Source organism: Lissotriton helveticus (assembly GCF_964261635.1).
Source record: "Lissotriton helveticus chromosome 1_1 unlocalized genomic scaffold, aLisHel1.1 SUPER_1_unloc_19, whole genome shotgun sequence".
Classification (NCBI taxonomy): Eukaryota; Metazoa; Chordata; class Amphibia; order Caudata; family Salamandridae; genus Lissotriton; species Lissotriton helveticus.
The window spans coordinates 114,170-129,103 of record NW_027611658.1 but is presented as its reverse complement, the minus strand read 5'-3'; the positions used below and the strand labels follow the sequence as shown (position 1 = coordinate 129,103).

At 42.8% G+C, this 14,934-nt stretch overlaps 1 protein-coding gene across 1 annotated transcript in view; it reads right to left on the bottom strand.

Moving 5' to 3' along the window:
- Positions 1-13,491, bottom strand: part of LOC144805691 (uncharacterized) — a 38,537-nt gene extending 25,046 nt beyond the window's left edge. The window contains 2 exon segments of the mRNA XM_078672198.1: positions 11,812-12,483; positions 12,568-13,491. Coding sequence (XP_078528324.1) covers positions 11,812-12,483; positions 12,568-13,472 — 1,577 coding nt within the window. The 5' untranslated portion in view covers positions 13,473-13,491.
- Between the last annotated feature and the right edge of the window lie 1,443 nt (positions 13,492-14,934).

Here is a 14,934-nt window from a genome sequence, read left to right as displayed (position 1 = left end):
AAACCAAGATGGGAGGGGGGCTAGTGACCCCCTTAACGAGGTGGAAGCGGGAAGGAGCGTAAAGTGGGGGTGTATTGTCCCAGAGCTACTCCACGAGTCCCTTTTAACTCAGTGTTGCAGCGAGTTTGCCACCTGCCTCGACAATGAAGCAAGTGCTCCGGACATCATGGGTGCATTTGGATCCATGTCTACTGTCATAAGGAACTTTCTACGGGGCCTGTTAGCAACCAGGTCCACGATGGTTTGATTTGGCGTGCTCCCAGGCTTCCAGGAACCTGAGACAGGGCTTGGGTGTTAAGCTCCGAAGAGCATATAAGGCTGCTCTAGCAACTCGCGAGTCTGTCCTGAAGGAGGAGGCATGGATCAATTTAGTGGAGGCTAGTACACTGCGTAATAGCTCAAAGTTCTGGGGCATTATTAACAGCCCATTTCTATCTGGAAATAATGCTAATTTACTGGATGCCCAAATCACAGAGGACGATTGGGTACATAATTTCGAGGGTTTCTTCCAGTCGGATACCCCTCCAATTGAGGGGCAGGAAAGGGTAGAAGACAAGTCGGAACGTATTTTCACCACGCAAGAGGTGAGTGCCAGTATTCTAGGTCTATCTATAAACAAGGCCCCCGCGCCAGATGGGATCCCACCAGATCTCTACATCACCCACTTAAAAACCTGGGTGCCTGTTCTCACAGCTGTCATCAATACTGCAGTCCAGATTGGCCGCACAAATTCTTGGGCTTTATCGATTATAGTCCCGGCATTTAAAAAGGGATAAAGGGACAGTACCTATTGTTATAGGCCCATTTCTCTGCTGGACTCTGTGGTGAAGGTGGTGGGCCGCATGGTACTTGACACATTTGTATCATGGGTTGAGGAAAACAACTTTTTGTCCGATATCCAAAACGGCATTCACCCAGGTCGTCCCACTGTGGAAGTGTTTCAACCTGTACATGGTTCTGAACAAATACACTGTGGCTCGTTCCAGCCCCATATACCTAGCCTTCATGGGCCCGTCCTCAGCATTTAACTGTGTTAATAGGTCAAGCTGTGGCAGTTGATGTCCTCCATTGGCATTGACAGTAACATTATTTTATTCACCGTGAAAAAACTGTGGTTGTCCGCTATTCAAAGGATCTGAACGTGTCCTGTCAGCTTGACATCAAGAAACAAGTGCATCAGGGGTGCATTTTAGCACCCTTTTTTTTAACCTATATATTAATTCCTTAGAGAAGGCCCTTTTGGCCACAAATGCGGATTGTCCCCAGGTAGGCAAGCATAGCCTGCCAGTCCTCCTATACGCTGACGACGCAGTCCTCTTGGCGAGGACAGCTAGGGGCCTACAACTTCTTCTGAATTCTTTTGCCCTTTTAATGGAGGACTTGGACCTGTTGTTTCATCATGCCAAGTCATTCATTATGCAGGTGGGACCTCGTAAAGCTAAGCAGTTCACTTTTAAACTCTGACTTTCATCAATATCGAAGACCAATGTTTTCTCCGATTTGGGAGTTGAATTTGACGATTCCTTGAGTTGGTGCCCTTTGCTTACTTGGAAGAAAGGGGATCTATGGAAAGCTTTTGCAGCTGTTTTTAACTTTGCCAGCAGAGGGGCAAGGAAGCCAATAGGGGCTCTTTTGAAGACATATGAAGACAAATATATCGCAAAGGTTAGTTATGGGAGTGAGACTTAGGGCCACATTGGGGTAGGAGCAGTGCAAAGTACTGAAAACTCCCGCAAAGGGCCCTTTGTGTCCCACAAAGCACTTCGTTTTATGCTGTGCACAAAGAGTTGGGAATGCCTTTCCTCTCAAATGTACTGGCTTTCCGTCCCCTGGCTTTGAGGCTTAATATTTGGGCTAAGCAAGAAAATACACTTAGCAAAGACATCCTCCGGGAATGCCTTTCACTTGACAGTGTCTCACGCATCCGATGGCTTCAGTATATAACAGTTGGCCTCTCCAGGGTAGGTAGGAACTATTCGCTAACCCTGAGCGCAGATGTAAGAGTGACTTTTCACTGGTCAAAGAATGTTTTTAGGAATGAGCCACTGTGATAGAGAGGGAAATGAGCTGTGTAAGCCTAGTGTGCGTATGTACATCGTGTTAAAAACCGTACCAACCAGCGAACCTTATCTTCTAGGGCTTAAAAGCATCCATAATCATTTTCAATGACCCGGTTTCGGCTCAACCTCTTCCATTACCTCATGGCACACCCTCGCGGCTTCCACAGAGGCCAGTGCCTCATGCCCTGTAGCTGCAACAGTGAGTCTCGTCAGGACATGATGCACTTTATAATGTTTTGTAGTTTTTATGCTGTCCCTAGAAAGTTATTTATTATTCGCATTCTCAAAAAAACAGGTTTTAGGCGGGTGAGACCAGCTCTTATCTTTTTACAACTCCTCTCTAAAGACACTGTTTTAGATATGCTTTACGTTTTACGGTTCGCTGTTAGACTCAGGTCAAGCTGCAATTAACTTCGGTACAGTAATTCATGAATTTTTATCTTGTGTTTTGATTAACTTGTACGTATTATATTTGTCAATCTGTAACTTGGAATTTTTTTTATCATTTTATGTATGACTTTTATGGTTTTCTTTTATAAAACCGAATAAAGTTTGTTGATAATAATCACTAGGGGATTCATTTACAGGGTAGCGTGGTATCCCTCACAATAACTCCAGGAGTCACAGTATACACAATGTACATGCGTTAGTCCCCCTACTTCCAACTTAACATGTATCTCCAATCACCTGCCCAAACCGCTCCCTCCTGATGCCAATGTGGTCCTCCGTCAACCCGCAGACCATATTTTTGGCCTCTTTGAATGTGCCCATACAATAAAAATGCTGCAGTTGTAAATACATATCAACTACCATTTGTTGTGTTTGAAACATTTTATTGAATAATAAAACCTAATAAACATAAGCTGATTATTAAAGCAAAACAGAACATCAGTTGCCATACACATAAGAGACGAAAGTTGTACATAAAAATCAACAAACTGTAACACAGCAAAGTTATGTAGAGCACATTTCCTAATTTCGGGCAATCTTTAAAGTTCAACAATAGAAACGTTCATAAAGAACAGGTTAAGGAAAGAAAGAAGGTGGGATACAGTGGTTTCATTAATGTAATGCTTCCTACATATAGAAAAACAAAATTAATTATTTTCCTTAAGCAATAATGTCTGCACACTAAAATACTAAGAGAAATATATTGAACAATGAACATTTCATGTGTAATTTGAATTCAATTTGAACATTTTATCCTCCTCCGCATTATTTGACTCATGATTACAACCTGAATGCTTCCTGGAAAGGAACCGCCTCATGGGGCTCAAAAGCACATCTTTTCCAACAATAGGATTCAAATGATAAACTTGAATTTCAATTCGATTTATTGATTTAGGCCTTTTTGGCGATCAACAATTTTAAATATATACAAAATCCATACACTTGTGTAAAATTGTCGACTAAACTTGAATTCAATCCACTTTCTGATTAAACACTGCCCATTCCAGCAAGCATCACAGGACCACTTGTTGTTATCTTCCTAATTAGTGATAATGTTTCGGTGATTTTGAGGGAGGAGATTATCCCGGTCTGGCTAAAACTGTTTAATGTGATCTTAGAAGGTACATCTCCCCTGCCTGACTCTTGGAGTGATGCAGTTATTGCACTGATTTTAAAGCCAGGGAAGAACCCAACTCAATGTCAGTCATACCGCCGAATTTCTTTGCTAAATGTTGACTATAAAGTCTTTCCTGGAATTCTGAATGCCCGGCTTAGCAAAGTTGTTGGGCCAATAATTCACACGGATCAAAAGGGTTTCTTGCCAGGCCGGCAGATGTCCGATTTAATACATTCCTTAATTGGGTCGATTGACTTGGCTTCGTCGCAGGGTCTCCCTCTATCAATCATTACTTTTGATGCAGCCAGGGCCTTTGACCGGGTGAGCTGGCACCTTCTGGATAGGGTACTTAAGGTCTTTGGTTTTGCCGATAGTTTTAGGGAAGTGTTGAAAGAAATATATAAATCCCCTCGGGCCCAGATTCTGGTTAATGGCAATCTCTCCCGGCAATCTCTCCCGGTAGTTAAGATAGGGCGTGGAACTAGGCAGGGCTGCCCGCTTTCCCCCATCTTATTTGATTTATATATAGAGCCGCTAGCTCAGAGCATAAGGTTGAATCAGAAGATTGTCCATTTTTAAATAAACAGGTTTGTACAAAAGTTAGCACTGTATGCTGACGACCTAATCCTTCTATCATCCAATGTCAGCATTACAATTTCAGAGCTTGAAGCTGAACCCCAAACTTTTGGTTAGGAGATAAACAATGAGAAAACCGAGGTTGTGGCCTGGAACATAACCGATCAGGAGGGGAATTTTGCTAAAGAACTTAGATACTTAGGAGTTATAATATCTTAGGTCCCCGCCCTAATCCCCAAGATTAATCTAGATAAGAGTTTCAAAAGAGGTCAATGTCCTACTAAAACGATGGCAGAGCATCCCACTTTCATTGTATGGGCGAGTTAATCTCATCAAGATGTGTGTCCTCCCAAAATACGCTTACCTTTTTAACAACATTCCTTTAGTATTTGGAAAATCTGATATTCTTAAAATCCAGGGCAAGATATCTTCCTTTATCTGGGCAAGTAAAGCGATCTGGTTATCCTGGAAGAAATTAAGGCGCAAACTCCAGCGAGGGGGGTGGCCCTACCAGGCTTCCAGCTGTACTGTTGGGCTTATCAACTAAAGAACTGTAGAATGCTATTGTTCTCTCCGGACAGTTCGCCGATAGGCTGCATGTTTAAAGCCATGTTAGTAGGGGAAGAGGAGCTAGGTTTCATGAATAAGTTCGATTCTCGTAAATTCTTAAACAATGTGTTTAAAGACTATGCGTTCGGTGGCTAGGTCATGATCGGACTTTTGAAATTGTTTAGGACTATCCTATTATAGTGATTGAGCGCCAGTTTGGGATATCCAGGTACAGCGGAGTGTATTTTGGACTCTATTGCTTACCCACTAAAAGAGGCAGGAGTTGTATATTGGAGAGACTTTGTACTGGGTGACAAATGCCATTCCTGGAATACTGGAACCATATTACTAACTGTACTTTGTCCAGGTTCAAGTTTTATCAGCTCTCGTCCTGCTGTTGGACGCAAAGCTGGCCACTTATAGAGGATAGCAGTATGGAAAGCGTACTACAGGATCTAGTTCCTAGGAAAAAAAAAGGGGGCGCACTGGTATAACCATCTTTTGGCAGCTACAGACAGAAAGATGGATCAACCATACAGAATCTAGGAGAACTACTTGCCGAGCGAGGAGTTGGAAACTTTATGGTAAGTATCTCTAGATACTCTTTACCCCCTGATTAAATCTGCTGCACTGAGAAAAAACACTTTTTTAGACTCCATAGAATCTATTGGTCTCCCCTTAAGTTATCCAAGATAAAGGGAGGTGGAGAAGCCAGCTGTATAAGATGCGGCCTTCAGAATGCAGATGATGTCCATGTATCCGCGTCCTGTTTCAACGTACAAGAATTTTGGACAAATGTGGGTTAGACTATCTCTAGAGCCCTGGGTCGCATCGTGGAGGTCAGCCCAACTCTTATACTATTTGGTTTTACTCCTGCACTGGGGGGAGCTTCAGACCCGACAGGGTCCCAACAAAAACTGGTGTTTTACTTAATTTTGCTGGCTAGGAGGGAGATTTGTAAAGCATGGCGCCAGACGACATTTCCTACTTTGAATGCTAGGTGGAGTTCTGTTAGAACCAATAGGATCAAGGCCGCATTAATCTCGTCTATCCACAATGGATCTGATCTCTTCAGTTACTGCTGATAAGGTCAACTCTATACAGTAGTAGGGTCTAAACCCATGTTGAGCAGGATCCAGACAGTCCGTATTTTCAAAGAAGGTGGTGATCTCCTGATTCATGGCCTTTTCGAAAAGTTTTGCAGGAAGAGGAAGAACTAATTTGGGTCTGTAGTTCTTTACATCTGAGGGATCGAGGGAAAGAGTCTTTAGAAGTGGCAAAATCGATGCCTTTTTCCAAGCATCTGGAAAAAAGACGGACTTGAGCACCATTGTAATAACAAAGTGAGATGAGCAGAAATGGTCGCTGAAACTGAATGGAGGGCAAGAATCTGCAGAGTCCAAATTTCATAGTGTTGATAAGATTAGAGACTTTCTCTTCAGAAAGTGGGGTGAATGTACTCATTACCAGGAAATGGTAAGTTACTTTATTCACTGTACGTTACTCCACTGAATCTGTCCCTAAAGATTTTCTGGTGTTATCTCAAAATTCAGGAATATTTTATTTACTTTGGAAAAAAGAATATGGTTAGTTCATCACAGTTTTTTGGCTGGGAGTTGTTACATTTCTATAACCAGAGGATGAAAGTGATTTAACCGTGTTGAACAACAGGCTGTAACTCTTCCTCCAAAATTGCTATTGGTGCCTACATTTTCTTTTACATTTCTTGAGATCATAGGAGTACCATGGCGCAGACGGCAAAGACAGATGGTTAGTCTTCAATCTAAAAGGCCCTACTTGACAAACTGTTTGGTAACAATGTGTGAGATGATTAGCCTTAAGTAGCTCAAGATTATCACTGATCAGAAGTGGCTCTCACTTCAGAAAAGGTTGACGACCCCTGTTGTAAACACTTAATATCCCCAAAATCAAATAATTTGAAAAATGCAAAAAAAACAGAAATGTGCTACAAAACAAAGAGTTTCCGTTGGGCTAGGACTGTGAAAGGGGGCTCGTTTTTACACTTCCAACGATTGTCTAGGATAGATAGGACAGGCATGATGTAAATTGTGAAAGGGAGATGGGCGCACATGTTACCTCCACCCTTTTCAAGTGGGAGTTCATAAATATGGATCCAGCCCACAAGGTTATGAGTTTCCCAGAAGTGTACTGAACCCCAGACCGACCGGAGCCTTGAAGCAGCAAGAGTATATTGTAGTTACCAGACAGCCCACGAGCTCTAGAACCAGCAGAATCTACTCTCCAAGACTCTACACAAAAAGGAGTTAGAATAGCCTAGCCCTTTTCCATGTCACCCTACCCCACAGCACTGCCACCAACCCCACCACAATAGCCTTGAAAACCATAGCTCCTTTCCCCAAAACACTGCCATCATCCGTTCCCACAAAACACTGGCCCTTTCTGCTTGCCCTAAAGCTACTCCCTCAACACTGCAACCTACCCTCAAAAAACTACATGGCTACACTGTCTGCTTCTGCCATAACACTGCCCTCTATCCTGCCACCCCCACCCAAACTGACCCCTACCCTACCATTGTCCCTATTGCCAAACACTACCCTCTACACTCACCATTGTATCCTGAAAACACTGGACCCCAGCACCAAAACACTACTGAGGGAAAGCTGGATGAGAAGGGGTGAGTGGGAGCCACCAAAGAAAGGCCAGAGGGCTCAACCAGTTTTTTTTTCAAGCAGTGGACGGGGCCCTGGCGCATTTGGTGGGCCCCTTTACAAAAATATTGGCCCACTGGGCCCGGTGTTCCACTGCATTTAAATCTTGCTTTGTCCCCGGTTCCACCACATCCCCAAAGGGAGGTGGAACCCTGCAGTTATATACTGCCCCTCTCAGGGGCCACCACCCTGGTTTGCCCATGCCCCCTTCCATTTCCTTGCCTAGGGCACCCACAGCCCTGGGCGAGGATAAGGAAGAACGGGCAAGCTGTGGGAGTAGAGGAGACAGATGCACACTTCTACAGCATGCCAGTATAATCTACCCGATCTTCTTTTTGGTGCCCCGTTCTCCAACATACAGTCTGTTCTCTCCTCTAGCTGGATAAGAGTCCATGCTGCAGCCAGGAAGGTCCGGCGGCAGGTGGTGGAGTCCGAAGCCCTCCAGATGAATGCAAAACAGCAGGCAGGCCAGTGAGGAGTAAATAAACAAAGAACACATCACTTGCCTGCTGCTGAGACTCCTCCTTTTATTGGCCCATTGGCGAGCGCTGGATCAATGCAAGGACGAGGTAGCATTCACTGGCATTTTTATGAAAAGTGCAGGCTTGTTACAAAACTGCCGATTTTTTGGGGACATCGCTATATCCTGGAGGGTCTGAATGATAATGCTCCCCAATATAATCATGAACTGTGGGAAACAGTGGCCTAAACTCAGCCGGTGAACACAAGCTATTCAGGATAGATGTGTGGCAGCAAAGTTTGTAATATGATGCGACTTGGACACAGCCAATTGCTTTGGTCAGGCGATTGACATGTATTTGTATTTTGTTTGTATTTATATAGCGCACTTCTACCCAGAGGTCTCGTAGCACTACATTCATACCGCTGTGGAACCCATCCCGGCTTTCCTGTGAAATGTCCACTCCTGGGCACCCCCAAGGTGAAGCCAGGCATCCAAGCGCTGCTGGGGCTGTTGTGGAGATTAAGCAAGCTATTGCCCAGAGTCACAGAGTGGGACCCATGATTAGACTAGGTACCGAGGCGAGAATTATCAGGTCCGGGGAAATTGAGTCCAAGAGCCGCCGAGGCGGGAATTGAACCCTGGTCCCGGGCCAGACCTCTGTACCAGGGTCTGCCGCTCTAACCATTCAGCCACGCTTCTCCACTCATTCACATGACTGTGGAACTTCGGTGCATTGCCTGGATTAGGTCTATATGCTTCTCTAAAGATACCCGAGCATTGTTAATGGACAAGCTATTCGATGGCTCTCACCTTTTAAGCAAGAAAGCGGACTAGGCCCCAGACAGATTCCTTGGGTCTGTCTGCCTCCGCCACGCAATTTCATCACAAATCTCGTTCCCTTTTGGCTACAGTAGGGTTTTTCAACACTGCCAGCGCCAGACCCTGCTGCAAACCCAGCAGGTCTCCCAGTTCTTTCATGGCCATGGCACACAAAGGCAACGTCCAGGACATCATGCCACTGAGTGACCTGCCTCTACAACTGGTGCAGCTGCAAAACCTCTTTGTGTCCTGCCTGACACTGACTCACCCTATTGTAGGCCGTACCCAACATATTCTCCAGTGAATTAGATTATGCCAGTGGCAGACCCATCTCCCTATTCCACCCAGACTTAACAGTGGCGACGGATGTATCATGTCTGGGATGGGAAGGCCATATGGGAGACAGAGATTAGGGAACCCTCATCACCAGCAGAGACCCAACTCCACATCAAGCTGTTGGAGTTGCGAGCATTTCACTTGGCGGTGAAGGTCTTCCTGCCCACCATCACAGGAGGGCGGGTGCAGCTTCTCACAGACAAGGCAGTCAATGACAGTGGTCTCATCAGGAAATGTCACACAAACGTGTTTGACAGCGAGCCGAGGATTCACTGGCTCCCAGGTACGCTGCCCCGAGATACAGAAGAATCCTTACTGGGTTGTATTGAATATAGTGTGAGAAGCATATGGGAGAGACGGTGATCTACCACCCTGATGAGTCCACGGTAATTAACTGGAATGGTTGAAACATTGACTAAACAGAGACTATTTCATATAAATTATGTCTTCTAAGAATCGCCTTTGCTTAACTTGTATTGTACGAAAGTATTTACAGCCCTGTTTTTGTGAACAAAATGTGGATCGGACTGTTTTATCATCGTATCACTTTCATCTTGAGCACTGCACAGTCATCACTCAACGATTTATATATACCCTTGCTGTTGAGAATACAATTAGAATTTTTGGAAATGAAAAGACTTCATCTGAATTCTAATCTTGATAAAAATGGTGAATTAATACCTGCCCAGGGCCTGCATATGTGATACAAACCTGTGAGATAATGAACTCATAGACCTTTGTAGTTGTTCCTAGTGCGCATGGGAGGTGCTTCTATGCATCTACGCTTGTCACTTGTGGAGCAGAATGATGTCGACACTGAGCTGCATGATATCTCCTACTGCGTGCAGCAGGACTGCTTTAAAGTTTGAGGATTCAGTCTGGCGTGTGGGAAATATTCACAAGGTGAGGAATCTGCAGGTAAAGGAGTATCCACCATAAAGTTATCGAAGGCAAGTAACTGGTTTGTTATGTTTTCCTGCTGTCGTATATTATCTCATTCTGGGTGGTGAACCCTGCCCGCGGAGTTTTCTGTACTCCGCGGAGCTCGCATAGTTCCTAAAAACTCCGCTTCTTGGAGCGTAGTGAGGTTTTTTTCTACGCTCGCGCTCTTCAACGTCATATGCCGGAGCGGGGAAAATCCACCTCCTAATGAGATTTTTCCTTGCTCGCGCTCGCCATGGTCTAGTCGGCGAGCACAATCAACCTCCTGGGGCGATTTCTCAAAGCGGGTCGTCGGATTTCTCAATGCGAGTGGTCGCGGCAGGTCACAACCACTTGCGTTGAGAAAACTTCCTTCGCATTGACAAAGCTGCCGCTCGAGTAGAAGCAGCTGCACCCTCTTGCGCTGCACTTGGTGCCATTCACGATTATTTTTCAGGGCGGGACAAACACCAGGAGATCAAAATCACCACAAATGGCATGACCCTTACGCACTCCGCAACTTGCGGAACTCCGCGTAGACTGCCAGAGTTTTTTTTTCACTGTCCGGAGTTCTTCATTGAGGAACTCCGCATATGCTTAATTTTATCATGAAAATATAGATATCAGTCATATGTTAAGAAACAAGGGTGAATAGAAACCTTTTGGGTGGAGTAAAATGTAAGACATTATTATTGTGATTTTTTTGGCAATTATTTGATTTTTGCAAGCACTAACACGTCTCTGTGTAAAGTAAAGACCTGGAGAGTTTTGTAACTTTCAGATACTCAAATTGTGGATTCTGTTGCAATTAAAAATATTTCCAGGGCTTAAATTTCTTTGCAGGTTGAATGCGGGCAGCCTAAGTTATCCTGCAAGAGTTTCTTGATGAATCCTATTGCAACTACAATATGTGCTCTCTCATGTAAAGTCAGGTTGTTAGAAGCATTTCTGCATCTCAAGATACACCTTACTTTTCACCTCATGTGGATGCATTTCTCAAGTTTAGTGAGATCTCCTTTCTGAGTATAATGTTTCTGGCTTTCCCCTCCTGTATAAGGCTTTAGTCCAGTGTGAATTCTCTCATGTGAAGTGACATTGTATTCGTGATTAAACCTTATCTGGCATTCAGAACACACATAAGGCTTTTTTCCCCCGTGTGAGTTCGCTCATGTCAAGTGAGAAGTGATTTGTAACCAAAACTTTGCTTGCATTTCTAGCACTCATAAGGTTTTTCCCCAGAGTGGGATCTCTCATGAAGCATAACACTGTCTTTCAGATTCAAGCTTTTATGGCATAAGGATTTTCTCCAATGTGGAGTTTCTCATGGTGAGACAGTGTTTTTCTCTGCAGCTTTTCTGGCATTCAGAGCACTCATAAGGTTTTCATCAGTATGGAGTCGCTTATGGTTAGTGAGGCTGTGCCTTTCAAATAGGAATTTCTGGCATTCACAGCGTTGGTAATGGTTTTCCCTGTATGCGTCTGCTCATGTAGAGTGAGATTGAGTTTAAAATTGATGCTTTTCTGCCATTCTGAGAACTTAATTATTTTGATGGCGTGTTTTCTTATGGCGCTTGTAACCATATTTACCACTGAATCTTTTCTGACATTTAGAGCACTGATAATTTTTTTTCTCCAGTGTGGATTCTCACATGTTCAGTGAGATGAGATTTTTGGCTGAAACATTTTTGGCATTCGGAGCACTGATAAGGTTTTTTCCCAATGTGGATTCTTATATGCTGAGTGAGACTGCTTTTTTGAATGAAACATATCTGGCATTCAGAGCACTGATATGGTTTTTCCCCAGTGTGGGTTCTAATATGATGAGTGAGCCTTTTTTTGTCAATGAAATATTTCTGGCATTCAGAGCACTGATAAGGTTTTTCCCCAGTGTGGGTTCTTATATGCTTAGTGAGACTACTTTTTTGAATGAAACATATCTGGCATTCAGAGCACTGATAAGGATTTTCCCCAGTGTGGGTTCTTATATGATGAGTGAGACTTTTTTTGTCAATGAAAGATTTCTGGCATTCAGAGCACTGGTAAGGTTTATCCCCAGTGTGGGTTCTTCTATGCAGAGTGAGATTGCTTTTGTAAATGAAACATTTCTGGCATTCAGAGCATTGATAAGGTTTTTCCCCAGTGTGGGTTCTTATATGCTGAGTGAGACTACTTTTTTGAATGAAACATATCTGGCATTCAGAGCACTGATAAGGTTTTTCCCCAGTGTGTGTTCTTATATGACGAGTGAGACTTTTTTTGTCAATGAAAGATTTCTGGCATTCAGAGCACTGGTAAGGTTTATCACCAGTTTGGGTTCTTCTATGCAGAGTGAGATTGTTTTTGTAAGTGAAACATTTCTGGCATTCAGAGCATTGATAAGGTTTTTCCCCAGTGTGGGTTATTGTATGTCGAGAAAGACTTCTTTTGTCACAGAAACATTTCTGGCATTCAGAGCACTGATAAGGTGTTTCCCCAGTGTGGGTTCTTCTATGCTGAGTGAGACTGCTTTTTTGAATGAAACATATCTGGCATTCAGAGCACTGATATGGTTTTTCCCCAGTGTGGGTTCTAATATGATGAGTGAGCCTTTTTTTGTCAATGAAATATTTCTGGCATTCAGAGCACTGATAAGGTTTTTCCCCAGTGTGGGTTCTTATATGCTTAGTGAGACTACTTTTTTGAATGAAACATATCTGGCATTCAGAGCACTGATAAGGATTTTCCCCAGTGTGGGTTCTTATATGATGAGTGAGACTTTTTTTGTCAATGAAAGATTTCTGGCATTCAGAGCACTGGTAAGGTTTATCCCCAGTGTGGGTTCTTCTATGCAGAGTGAGATTGCTTTTGTAAATGAAACATTTCTGGCATTCAGAGCATTGATAAGGTTTTTCCCCAGTGTGGGTTCTTATATGCTGAGTGAGACTACTTTTTTGAATGAAACATATCTGGCATTCAGAGCACTGATAAGGTTTTTCCCCAGTGTGTGTTCTTATATGACGAGTGAGACTTTTTTTGTCAATGAAAGATTTCTGGCATTCAGAGCACTGGTAAGGTTTATCACCAGTTTGGGTTCTTCTATGCAGAGTGAGATTGTTTTTGTAAGTGAAACATTTCTGGCATTCAGAGCATTGATAAGGTTTTTCCCCAGTGTGGGTTATTGTATGTCGAGAAAGACTTCTTTTGTCACAGAAACATTTCTGGCATTCAGAGCACTGATAAGGTGTTTCCCCAGTGTGGGTTCTTCTATGCTGAGTGAGACTGGATTTTTGACTGAAACATTTCTGGCATTCAGAGCACTGATAAGGTTTTTCCCCAGTGTGGGTTAATGCATGCCGATATAGACTCGGTTTGATACTAAACCTTTTCTGGCATTCAGAGCACTGATAAGGTTTTTCCCCAGAGTGGATTCTCATATGCTCAGTGAGATAAGATTTACGCCTGAAACTTTTTTGGCATACATTACACTGAGAGTGGATTCCCCCAGTGTGCATTCTGTCAAATTCTGTGAGATAATATGTATGGCTGTATCTTATTTCGCACAGGTAACTTCTTTCCCCAACTTCGGTTATTTTGCCTTGATTGAGGCGGGTTTGAACACTGAATTTGCTCTCACAGTCCGTGTTTTTATAAGGTGTATACCTAGAGTTAATATCTCTACATTTAGTTTTCTCTTACTTATATGCCACGGTAAGAGTGAACCGGATTTTAGAGTCTGGATTGTTTAGATAATGTTCAGCATTTATCTCTAAAAGAAATTGTGTGTAATCTTCTTAACACTTCAATTGAGCAAAATATGTCTGGAAGAAACCCTGTAACACCTGTTGAAATTGTTCTAGCAGATAATAGTCTTTAGGTTATAGCCTCTCCCGCAGCAAATTATTTTGTGACTGAAGCTTTTCTCCAATCTATTTGTATAGGTTCTTAGCAATACAGTAATAAGGTGTTGCTCTGATATTGAATGATTAAACTGATAAGTATCTTTTTGCACTGACGTAAAGGCAGTAACTGAGGGCGTTAGAATGTGCAGAGTACTATTGTGGATCACCAGTCGCAGGACATCAGTTCCTTTTAACCTTTCTATGTTTGGTGTAAGGTTAAGGTTTGTAGTTCTGAAGACGAGGATTTATTTAAATTACCTATAGCGCAACGGTGCTCCTTTAATCCATTTTTAAATTTAACAGTTTTACATATCACTCACGCACAGCCGATAATGTTGAGGCGATTTACATAGAATTACAGAACAGTACACAATAAAAAAGAAACAATCTGAGATGGTCATGAACACAATAAAGTGGTGAATTTTTAAGGTTGTCCAAAGAGTGAGCAGAGTGGGTCTTGGTGTTCTATCCAGAGGAAGATAGTCTCAAACCTGCGTAACTGGTTAAAAATGGTTGTTGAACAAAGGTGTTTTTTCAATCTTTAGCTTGTTAACGTGTCAGCTTCAGAGTCTTCTTTCAGCGTCTTTTCTTTGATGGTATGCAGAAGATACCTTTTGTTATAACTTTCTTTTATGCAGTGTGTGCTTCCTCTCTGGAATTACATAATGCTTTAGATGGACGTTATTCTGTCATGCTGAGGCAATTTGTCTTTCTGATAATATTTTAGATGAGGATGCTGAAGTGGTGTTCCTACATTATTTCTGATCCTGTGTGCACAGATATGGCTTTGCTCTGGGTTAATGAAATGCAAAATTAGAGACTTCACTTACAGGTATAGTACTTTCCTCACCACACCTAGATTTTGGGAAATTGTTTAAACGGAGAATGCTGGATGTCCTTCAGTTTTTCAAAATAATCCTTGTTATGGCACTGACATTCAGTTGCTTAGTGCTAAATCTTGCTTTCTTCGTCGGTAATTTCAATCACCTATAGCATTAAAATTAAGTAGTTAATACATGTACATTTCCAAAAATATTATTTACAAGCCAAATCAATGCAGACTTTTGAAAATGTT